General features: G+C 33.7%; 1 protein-coding gene across 1 annotated transcript in view; it reads right to left on the bottom strand.

Annotated features, from left to right (window-relative positions):
- LOC149544373 (D-xylose-proton symporter-like 2) overlaps positions 1–12,869 on the bottom strand; it is a 205,550-nt gene that overhangs the window by 166,425 nt on the left and 26,256 nt on the right. The window contains exon 2 of the mRNA XM_089798807.1: positions 9,960–10,069. Within this exon, the coding sequence (XP_089654933.1) occupies positions 9,960–10,069 (110 nt within the window). The remainder of the gene's footprint in view (positions 1–9,959; positions 10,070–12,869) is intronic.

The raw sequence follows: 12,869 nt of genomic DNA, 5'->3' as shown, positions 1-12,869 counted from the left end.
CCTTTGTGAACCAGCATATCACATCATTAAAATTGAGTAAAAGTCCACAACTAAAGGAACCTTGAAGTCATTTCATGATCTTACTTTGCAAGCTTAGCATATGAAGTGACCTATTCAAGAGAGAACTGAGTACTTATTGTTTCACTTTGAAACATTGAGTGTTTGTTCTAAATGTTGTAGTGGAATAAAACTCGCATTAACACCTTCATAACATGTTTCACTGGCAAATTGAAGACTATGACGTATTTTCATCAAGGTACAATTATATTGAAGCTACAAATATTCAATGAAGAGAAATAGGGAATATGAGATAAAATAGGTAGCCATTTAATATTAAGGAAACTTGAGAGAATGACTCGAAAAATTTGAACAAATCCTATGTCAAACAAAGTACATGGTTCATAGTTAATCATTTATTCTCAAAGACCATATGGTATAAATATAACTTTACTTCATATGTTCTAGTTGTTGGCATGAAAAGGGTTATTCCCTAATTGGTTCCCTTTTATGACCTACTCAAGCCTACTACTATAGATTATTCAGGTAGCTTCTAGAGTACACCTAGAATACGTATTTTTTTATCATTGCATAGCATTGACTCTTGTCCTAATCCTATGCCTTCCTAGGTCTTGCCTATATTAGCAAAGCTCCTCTTGCATGTTGTAACAAGCATCTTAAGTGTTTTTTGAGTATTGTATTCATATTATACTAGAATTGCATCTTTTGTCACTTCTCTCTTGTGTGGATGGAGATTATTGGGAGTTTCTGATTGAAAATCTCAATTGGCAATCCCCTTTACAATCTAAAGATCTTTTTCCAGCAAGTATTTTTCTCTAACTATTTGAGTTGTGTGATCTTGTAGATTCATGTCTGTGTTGTCGGTAAATTCTATATTGTAGCCGATAGGTAGAATAGTATCTGAACAAGCGCGTGACAGTTGAGTCACCCCTTCGGGAAAGTATATGTACACCGTCCAAAAGGAACTTTGGGGCATCATTGTAATGAGCATAGTCATATAGCATCTGTTTTGTGTTATATCTTACGGTACTACATGCGATAAGTATCCTTTTACACTATACAATAAACAATCTGCTATTCTCTTCTATCTGAGAATCAAAAAAGAATTATCAAGATCTGTTGCTCTTTTATTGCATGTATTTTGGTGATATCAGGTTGCACCCATTTCAGCCATAGTGGCAACATTTTACACTATTCCAACATGTCTAAAAGTATCGAGAAAGTTTGATTTGGCTTTTGTTTCACTAAAATTGACCACCGTATGACACGAGCAAATGAGAAATTGAGGCTTAGACTAGGTGAACAGCTCTTTATTGGAGGATTTTTAACACAAATGGACCTTGTCATTGCATTAAGGAGGCAAATAATTGAATTTTGACTATACATTTGTTTATATTTGATATTGGGCATTTATGAGGCAATTTGTTTGTCAATGCTGTCATACAACCCTCTCAACATAGGTCATACACAAATAATTGAATTTTGACTATACATTTGTTTATATTTGATATTGGGCATTTATGAGGCAATTTGTTTGTCAATGATGTCATACAACCCTCTCAACATAGGTCATACACAAATAATTGAATTTTGACTATTCATTTGTTTATATTTGATATTGGGCATTTATGAGGCAATTTGTTTGTCAATGATGTCATACAACCCTCTCAACATAGGTCATACGACAGTTTTAAGTGTCTGAGCAGTATGAAGGCCACAAAGGACCTCTACAAAACCAACCCCGATGGCTATGGCTGCCAATCTACAGGCCACCAGCAGTGAATAAGTCAATAACAGAAAGTGGAGACAAAACTGCCAGGGATCAGCCAAACACCAATACAACCGGCAACAAACAATGACCATTACAACTGTCCATCTAAGTTACAAGATGCATCAAATTTCATCCATGAAATTCGAATTTCAACAAAGTTTTACTCTATCCAAACTTAATCCGAATTTTATGATATTTAATATAATATTGTTATTTAATATATTATAAATTTATTTTTTTAAAATATTGAGTTAGATAAATTATTTAGCATACTATGACAATCTTGTGAATAATATTATTTATATTTAAAGATATGTAAATTTATATAAGGTAAATTTAATGTAGATTTTTTTCAAATTTTTACCCTTTCTGAACTTCATCCCAATATTGTGATCAACGAACTCGAACTGAATTCAATCCTTGTGACTTAGCTAATTATTGATGACAAGCAATCATTTCTCTGTCAAATTTAAACCATAAATTTGCACCGACATCTACACCCTACGTTGTGTGATGACCAACACTCAATCCCAGGAGGCTGAGAAAAAGCAATTTTTCTCAACTAGACGGCTTTTTTCTCAAATTACTATAACTTATGCTACAGATGTCAGATTTTGGCAAACAAGTAATCATTGACAATTGGGAACTTGGTGTGACAAACATCATTGAGATGCAAGTGTTTTCTGCAGATTTTGACATTTTTTCTAGTTTTACCAACCCAAAGGAATATTTTGCATGTATTTCTTGAGATTAGCATAACTTTTACATATGAAGTCAGAATGTGAAAAACATTTTTTCAGAATCACTCAACAAATTGGAAGGAATTTTCTTGTAACTTCTTTTTGAAGAGCACATGATTATACTAAGAGTGGGGGGTGAATCAGTATAATAACAAATTTGTCAATTTAAAACTTTTATCCAAACACTTAACTTCAAATGTTGAAATGAACAATTATGCACATGAACACAACAACACAAGGTTTTACATGGAAACCCGATGCGGGAGAAAACCATGGCAAATAAATGTTTTCTTATATAAATTGTTCTTTTGCAATGGTTTGTAAGCTCCAATCTACTAGAGGCTACGCCCTTCTATGTTTATGTGCACTGACTCACTAGAAGCTCCCACTCACACACTTCGCGGGCTTTGACCCATTGGAAGCACCAACTCCCACTGCTGTCTTTGTAAGCACCAACCCACTGCACTTAAACTGCTTTTCCACCTTGACTATGTTGCTTGCTTCAATTGATGATGGAGACTGTGAAAATCCTTTAACTTTGAACTCAGCCAATTTTTCTTCTCACACTTTCATTTATATCTTTAATTAATATATGTCAAATTAGAAATCTGATTATATAATATATTTTTATTACACAACAAATTCTGATATATATGAATCTTCACTTTACAAGTTTACTCTTCTCTCTTTTTCTATTTGAATATATAATTTTCTTATTATTATTCTGATTTATATCAGATTTAATAAATCTGTGTTTGTGTGTTTGTGTGTGTGTGTGTGTTCTTTAGTCACTACTCACTTCTGCTTCTCTACTCTCATTTACTCAACAAGCTGATCCATATATTCTCTCTTCTACACACATTTTGTATTCCTCTTGCACACCTTTTTATATTCCTTATATACTGTTTATCATATTCCTTCGGTCTTCTCTAACCTTTCTTTTTACATTCATATTCACCACTGACTCTTTTTTTCTTGCTTTCTCCAATTGCAATCTCTCTCTCTCTCTGTGCGTGTGTGTGTTCGCGTGCGCGTGTGCATGTGCGTGTGTGTTCATGTGCGCGCGTGTGTGTGTTCTTTAGCCACTGCTCACTTCTGCTTCTCTACACTCATTTACTCAACTAGCTGATCCATATACTCTCTCTTCTACACACTTTTTGTATTCCTCTTGCACACCTTTTTATATTCCTTATATACTGTTTATCATATTCCTTCGATCTTCTCTACCCTTTCTTTTTACATTCATATTCACCACTGACTCTTTTTTTCTTGCTTTCTCCAATTGCAATCTCTCTTTCTCTCTATCTATCTATCTATCTATATATATATCTTTCACTTATCATGATCATGCCTCTTAGAATATAAAGACACATCTCTTCACATATAAATAACACTTTTTATTTTATTATAAGCTTACTTTTAATTACACTTAATTAACTTTATTCTTGTATGCTGTCTTTGGTAAACAATATATATTATATTGTTGTTTTGATGGTTTCATTTCAACATTCTGTAGATGCCGTAAATTGTCTGCTTACTTGAACGACTGATTCAATTTATTCATTCGCCTGGCTTTTATTTGACCTGCTAATCATGACCTCTGCTGAAGATTAATGGGAACCTTGTATTACCTAGAAGTTCTTCCTCGCTATTATCACCACATACAAACCTTTTATTGCTTAAGTGTATGGTTTTATCAATTTTGACCTGTCATGCAGACAAAGACCCCCTGATAATTCTTGTGATCATATTTTTCTGAATCACATACATATACGATAGATATAAATCGTGGCTTGTCACAGACTGAAACCCACGATGACTAATTACTTCAAATATACTTTCTTCCATAGTGAATGGTCACTGCTGATTACATCTACCACCAAATATGTTTTCATTGACTTAATATGCCATGGTGAATTCTCTTGCTCTTCGTCTTTAACACGTTAGAAGTTCGGTGTCATAATTGCTGCCCAGATTTCTTCTCTAATGCTACTGTGTGACACTTGTTTAATCATTTGGCTTTAGCAAACAGATTTCTGACTTATGCATTATTGGACTTAATTTTAAATCTAGTATTGTCTTGAATACTGATGTCACCTTGTGCTCATGTCTTTGATATTCGATGTCCCATGTACTTCATTTTGTTTGTAATGATATAACAAACTGTTGATTCAACCCAATGATAATACTTCTGCTGCCGTCAAACACAACACTGACTTAGCAAACAAATGGTGATCTTATCTAATTTTGTATTTGTTATGCATATGTATATCAATAGTCTTAAGGATGCTTCGATGTATATTTTTCATTTGTGTTATCATCGGCAGGTTACACAATCTTAGTCTCTGCTGTTAATTAATCTTCTTCATCACATGACATGTTGATTGCTTCATTGTGGAAGTCATCATCCTCTGTTTTTTTGCCATGTCTGAATTAGATGACCATCATCTTTATTTGATAAACTTTAGGTAGTGCCTATTTTTATATTGCTACTGTTTGCCTTCCTTGTATCTCTGTGTTGATAGTATTGAACAACTATAACCACAATGTGAATCATTTCCATTTGTATGATGATGTCTTTTCTTTATGGCAGCTTTCCATATTATTTATTTGGAGACAATAGAATAAAAATATGGATGCTGTATATCTATATTTGCCATCAATCTAAGATTTCCATCAGTCGCTGACATGGAATCCTTTATTTGCTAGACTTTCATTTGAATGGTGTTTCTGAATATACGAGGCTATTGACATCTTCAGAAAACATTGTATGTTTCAGATAGATTAATTCCATCTTCAGGCTCATTACTCCCATCAGAAACACAAGAATGATCCTTATATTATCCAGTCAATGGAACTTCTTAACTGTAGTCACTGCTTATTTAATCCCTCTCTCAGCTATTCATACAAATTTCTTCAATTGATTTTTCATATTAATGATAACTTCTTCTTTTTCCCTTTTCCATTGATTATGCTAACACTTTAGTTTTGTACATGCTCGTGAAAACCCTTTGACATCAATGACAATACTTCCATCACTATTGACTGATCTGACAAGCAATATTTTTTTAATTGTAAAAATCATCATGTCATGAATGGATGCTTTGAGCTTGTCACCTATATAAATTACAAAACTTGTTCATTGTAATTTGTTGGAGGGGTTGCAAATACATATTTAATAGAGTCTGGAGGATATAAGGTACAATTTAACTTCCATCTTGTCTTTGTTCTCTTGCTATTCTTCTGCTAATCATGACTGAACAAATAACTATTGAGTTCCTCACCCAACACAATTATCAAAAATGGGAACTAAAAATAGGATTACAGCAATTTTAAGGTCTTTGACAGATGTTGAATTAAAAACAAACTTAATTCACCAACTAATTTGAATTATATAGAAACAAGCTAGATGAAGCCATGGGGCTCATAGGATTGTGTATGTCTAATAATTTGTTGTTTTGTATTGTGATGTGCAAAACACCTAAACAAATTTGGGACAAAATTCAGGAAATGGTCAAGTCAATCAGTTTTGAATCTCACAACCAGAGACAAACTTGACATCACTCTCTCTAGATGAATTATCCTACTATTCAGGATTATCTTGTATAGTTCAACTTGCTATTGTCGTTATTGAAAGGATCTTGGCATGATAAAACTGATGATCAATGTATCTTCTTGATTTTGTCAAATTTAAGAGGTCCTTACCAAGTGTTTTCATCTACTTTAAATTCCACTACAAATGCCTTGGGGAAAGATCATATGATGCCAAACTTTGATTTTTTTTTTGAAGGTCTTTGTAGGGAATAGGCCAAGTTGGTTAAAATGGATAAATGTATTAGTTCTAAGAGCGAAATATTAATGGCTCGTCTTTCCAATGGTCAAGGAAAGGATAAAGGAAGCCTATGATAGAGTCTCCTTCAGGTATTGAGTCTGCTCCACCTCCTACTTCTTCCAACTTAGGAGAATTTTCCATCAGGTCCAAGAAGAAGAAAGGATATCCTTATTCAATTTCTGACATATTTGGGCATGATGAGTCTCATTGTGTGATATTGCTATCAAGATTTAACTGTGTGATTTCAAGTCAAACTCATAGACCCATGTTTCATGAGTAGTGATTAAACATGAATCCATCTCTCATGAGAATAAATGGAACACTTAGCACTCATTGGATCTAGGTGATGCTCACAGGGGTGAAGCGCACTCTGTGTGATGCTCACAGGAGTCTCATTGTTTCAAGACGCTAGAGGCCTTGAAACTTGAAAGGAAGCAATGAGGAGACATAATATTTCAGATCTTATGTCTTCTTCAATAGGAAAAGAGCAAGCTCTTTCTGCAGGAGCTTTGCATTCATCTACAAACAGATGGATTCTCAATTCAGGGGTGTCATACACCTCGAAGACTATAGTTGTTAACTGTTGACAAATTCCACAGCTTCCAATTTTGGGGAAAAGTTCCATTCGGATGTAGGATGGTTGCATTGAGGATGCTCCTCTTTTTCCTGATATTTCAATGGATGCTCTGTCCCTACATCAGAATCGTCATATTGGGAATAGAAAGGTAATTGAGTTCACTCCACATGATATAACTATTTGACAGTTACAAGATCATGAAGGTCATTTAGAGAAGTTTGATGGGCTTGAGTCTTCATTGGATCCATCAAATATTGCTCATGCAGATTGTCAAGTGCCCTTCTCGAAATGGGATTAAATAATAAATAATGATAATTAAATTTAAAAATATAAAAGAATAATACAAAAAATAATTAAACATTAGTTAAGTTAAACAAAAGGTCAAAAGGCATGAATGCAAAAGCTGTGTCTCCCTCAAATGAGAGGTAGAAAGATGAGAAATTCATTTGAGGAAAATGGGGAAGGAGGAAGAAAGAGCAGAGCATAAGAATTTAAGAGGCAATAAGGGAAATGGAAGAATAGCTTTCAAAAGGTAAACGATTGCAACTATTCAAAAAGGTTGTGACTATGAGGGTTTGACTCTTCGATAGGGTTGTGAATTTGAAAGGTTAATAATTATAAAGGGTTGTGGCTTTTAGAAAGGGTTGTAATTATGAAGGTTGTAACTCTTCAAAAGGGTTATGATTATGAAGGGTTATGACTCTCCAAACGGTTTACAATTACAATGGATTGCGACTCTTTGAAAGAGGGATGATTATGAAGGGTCGCAACTCCTGCCAAAATGAAGACATGATGAAGAGGTTTGACCTCTCCCTCACATGGAAAGATATAAAGGATAAGGAGGATCAAAAGAAATGGGGGAAAGAAGAAGTAGAGGAGATCTAGAGTAGATTTAGAGCAGACATACAAGGAACGATCTGAAATAAGAATAGAGAAGAAAAGAAAGTAGACAACAGTCTGGAGACCAGCAGGTAACTGCAGGAGTCAAACGATTGAGTAAAAGGAACAGTGTGAAGGGTAGAACATTGAAACATAGAAACAATGGTATGCTTGGATGGTGTAAATATGTGGAAATATGGAACACTGTCTGCTGAGAATATATTGCTTATTTATGTATGGTTATTTATGGTATATTATCTGCTGAAAATATACTGTTTATTTATGTGAGGTTATCTTGTTTTTTTATCGATAAAAGGCTATTGCCAAATTATTTTATTAGTTTTTTATTTTTAAATTACAATTTTGTTTATTCCCCATACATTGCATAAGCACGCCACTGAATAAGTGGCATTGCCTGGCTTGCCACCTAGCGCGTTTCCTTCAAGTTGTATCATTTTAGTCTAATTATATCATTTTAGTACTGTATGCTCTCAACTTGCCCATCTCAGAAACTGTGTAATCAAAAAGTGAGGAGGAAGTTGCATTCATGTTATTTTCCAGTCAAAAAATTTCAAAAAAAAGGGGTTGTATTACATAACACATCACCACAATCCAATTCGTGACAAGAATTAGTCTTGTGCTCCCTTACTTATACTATATTGGAAAAATTTCAGTAAATGTGCTTTTACTACACCTAACACACATAGCCATCGTGGCTATCCTTCCTACACGTGTTCTTTGTGCTAATAACTTGTTAGTCCCTTTTTCCTCTCCTCTACCTCAATCTTTTTCTCCCGCAATGAAACCCTACCAATATCCATTGTTAGTCCAATGCGAGTTAATCCTGCCACAAGGTCTAATCACCTATCTACCTTACCACCCCACCCTCATGTCAACCAAATAGCAATGACTCCTTCCAAGGTTCTTGCTGCCAAAGAGGCTAAAGAACAAGAAACTCTCAAGTGATATCATACATCCAAGAGAAAAATACCAATCAGCGATTGATGCAAAATTCCTTGGTCAAATGAACTGGATATTTTAACTTATTTGCCAAAATGTCATGGGCTTTCAAAGCTGAGCTGAAGCAATTTAAAAGCTCCTCAAAATGAGAACCAAAGGATTCAACTAATTGAAGTAATGCACTGAAGCTATCAATAGAGCTCATTAATTTACAAGGCATCATCACTGCTCGCATTAAGGCTTTGGTAAAGGAGGTTGGCTGCAGCAACACTATGACCATTGTGATTGTATAATGGGGAGACAAATGCAACAAGAGAAAGCGATTCAATATTCTTGGTCCAACAATAGATATACAGTCTCTACCACGTCCCTTCAAAGGCTCTTCTCCACTTCACTCTTGACAATCAGATATCTCCTCTTTTTTTCCTGCAAGAAGCTCTTCCAGTTTCTATAATTGTCTTTATTTACCCTTCTCCATTTTTCTTTGTAGCTTTTAGAATCACTTGTTTTATACTCAACCAAATATCTAAGCAAAAATAGCAGCTCTGACTCTTGTTTAAACAAGGATTTCTGTAGTTATCCTCCATATTTGTAAACATATTTTCCTTTTATAAATAAGTAATAAAACCTGAGGCTCACATTTTGCCAAACAAAAATCACTATAAACTCATTTTTTCACAGAACAAAAAATATTATTTTTATTAAAATATTATTATAAATCTGCACAAGAAACTGAACAATATCATTTCAAATGGATTGAGTTCAGCTACTAGTTCATCAAGGCATCTGCTGTAGAAACTTTATGTTCAAATCCCCAAGATTACATAACCATATGTACAAATGATGAATGCTGGATTGGATGTCTGATGAACTAACAAATCCACTTTCAGTGGGACATAACCTAAATGAGGCCAATGAAGTTGATAGAAGAGGTGTGTGTATGTGTATCCTGACTTATTAATATTTATATTGTAGCAACCCACTTTATAGATAGCAGAGCCTACTAGTTAGCCTATATAGAATGGAAGTGCTCATGAAGGATTTTGCAATTGAATTATCATAGAAAATTGAATTATAATAAACAATCATGAAGCTATGAAATCAGAAGGTCCCTCATAGTTCTCCATTTGAGAAAACTTTGAAATGTGAAATAGAAAATTGATTGCCATTAAGCAGACTTACGGTAAAATGAGCGAGGACCAAGTAAATACTTCTTTTGTTTCCACTGGAGTAATAAAAGGTTGCCTAATGCCCTCAATGTCTGAACCTTCTGAACTTGCTTTCGCTTGCAACTAGAAAGCAAAAGTAACTCATTAATATTATTTTCTTGGAAGACATAAATAAACCTTATTATTTCAACCACAACATTCATATGTAAGATTGGCATTAGATAAACTTGCTGCATAAGTCATTGACAAAAACTAGAAGCATAAGAAACGTGTCCTGTGATAAGCATTAGTTGCTGGATCAAAAGCCTGGCACATGAATATTTTTTTTTAGAGGCTTCAAAAAGGTTAGGGACATTCAACCACAGTTACATGTAAATAATGAAAAGATGCAATGTAATGAACATGAGAAAAAAAGGAGCTTATCTAGTCATAAGAAGCGATCTTTATAAATGAGGACACACGGGTTTAGCAATCACTATGCCCTAAAAAACAGACGCACATTACAAAGGACAGATCGACCCATGTAAACTTAAAGTGATAGACCCCACAAGACTAGCAGATTTAAACCCATTTGCAGCCTTCTCTTATCATAAGTCAATAACTTTCATGTAAAGCAATCTGGCATAAATTGCAAACATCAACAATTTAAATTTAGGTAAATTTTGATTTTGAGATCTATGATAGGCACATGCTTGGGTGCTTTTCAATTCAATTGAATAAGAAAATAGGGCATTTCAATGTAAGAAGTGATTATGATATTCCGAATACACTGCTTGAGTTAAGTTGTACACTTTTTGATCTGTCATGAGCATCATGAGCATTTCCACTTTTCACATTAGAGTAAGAATATTCAAAGAACGCCAGCTTGTTAAATTTTTCTGACAATTTCCAAGTAAAATTGGAGAGAATCACCTTGTACCGCATGAGAAGGCTGTCAGGAATTAATCTAAAGAAAAAACATTCATATTTGTAAATTGGATTGGCTATTCCATCATTTAGGTTACATTTCACTGATTTCATATCAATAGGAATATTTTGTAAGGAGAACAATCATTAAGCACTATCTGCAGTTGCACCCTCTCCAGTAATGAAGAAGAGTACCTTAAAACATTATTGTGGAGCTGGACCATCATACTATAAAGGCTATGCCATAAGAACTAGTGCAGATGTTTATCTCAACTGCATTAAATTGGGGCAACCCTACGCAATTTTCTTATGCATTTGTAGGTGCGTCCTCTCTTAGTTTTAATGTATTGATAAAGTATCATAAAGACAATTCATTATTCCTGAATTAAACTCAGTGTTTCTCTATCTTGCATTTCTTTTGAAGGCTTCCGTCGAGTTGAATCCCAAATTGTTTGCTAGTAAGAGTTTTTCTTTTCTGACTACAAATGCTTTATTTTTGGCAAATTTCATTTTTTTTTGTGTTGTAAATAGTTTTTAGACTTGTTTTTTCCTTAAGTGAATAGCCCTTGGAGTTCCGCTCATTTTGAGCTAACTTAGGTCAAAATTGGAGTTTTCTAACTCAAGTTATAAAAGTTAAAGTGGGGCTTTTTCAAGACAATTGCATATCTCAATTAAAAAACTTCATAAAAATGGGTTTTTTATTGGTAAATGCATGATATACAATTATATTTAATATTTAAGGAGGGTTTTGTTATCCATTTTAAAATTTCAACTCATTCTGAGTTGATTTGACCATAGTTTTTAATGTTTTATGAAATTAGCCTTATTTCAAGTCTATTTTCATGTTACTTTATTGAAAACTATAGTTAAATATTAAATTTAATTACATAAAACAATTTCAATGCTTAAAAGTGGGATTTTCATTACTCATTGTATATATCAACATGCAAATCATTATGTGGAAACTCACTTCCAATAAAATATAAGTCCCAACATTAAATTAAATAGAGTTTTTCAATGCAATAACACATTTTAATGTGTTAAATGGGTTTTTAATATGTATTTGCATATTTAAAACTTATTTGATTGATGTAAGTGGGAAATTCTAAGCCATTTACATATGTTGTTGCATGTATAACTTTTTTGATATCTTTTAATGCATTCAAATGGAGTTTCTAAGACCCATTGCATATACATCTGCTAAAATTATCACTTAATGGACCTTTAAAATCAAATTGCATGTTTTTATAACATGTCAATGCATGTCTAAAGTGAGTTTTCACTTAACAAAGAGATAAGTGGTGATTTTGGACCTAATTGCATGTGTATGTGACATTTAAAAACTCATTTCTAGTTGGCTTAAGCCAAAGTGGCGATTTTTGGATCAATTACATGTCTTTTAAAACATGTTAATTAACATGAGAAGTGTGTTTTGCATGATTTTCATTACCACCAAGGCATAATGGCAATTTTTGGATCAATTGCACGAGTTTTAAAATGTGCTTAATGCCCTCAAAAACGTGTCTAACGAAGGCATTTGTATATAAGATGCAAAGTGGCGATTTGACTTTCTATTGCATTTGTTATTATACATGTGTTTGCTCCCTAATTATGTGTTTTCCTTTATGAAGGCTAAGTGGAGATTTGATAACTCTTTGCATACATTTTTATATTTGCAAATGCCTCCCAAAAATGCGTCCAAAGCAGCGTTTGAGAAAATCAAGACCATGGTGGCGGTTTTACATGCTATTGCATGATTTTAAATGCATGTATTTGCTCATAGGAGGTGTGTTTTCTTCTATTTGAAGGCTAAGTGGCAATTTTTGGAGAAGAACCAAATTATATTAAACGTGTTTTGCATCTCTAGAAATGAGTTTTAATTTCCAGCTTTATTTTGAGCGGGTTTTTAGCATTTATTTCATGTGTTAATGTAATCTAAAGCTGCGTCCATGTATTAGCAACACATTGTCAAGTGTTTTCCTTCAAAAAAAGTCACGTTTTGACCAAAAAAGGGTAT

Source organism: Cupressus sempervirens, chromosome 8 (genome assembly GCF_028749045.1).
Source record: "Cupressus sempervirens isolate cs-2001-9-10 chromosome 8, ASM2874904v1, whole genome shotgun sequence".
Classification (NCBI taxonomy): domain Eukaryota; kingdom Viridiplantae; phylum Streptophyta; class Pinopsida; order Cupressales; family Cupressaceae; genus Cupressus; species Cupressus sempervirens.
This window is presented reverse-complemented; position numbering and strand designations above follow the sequence as displayed.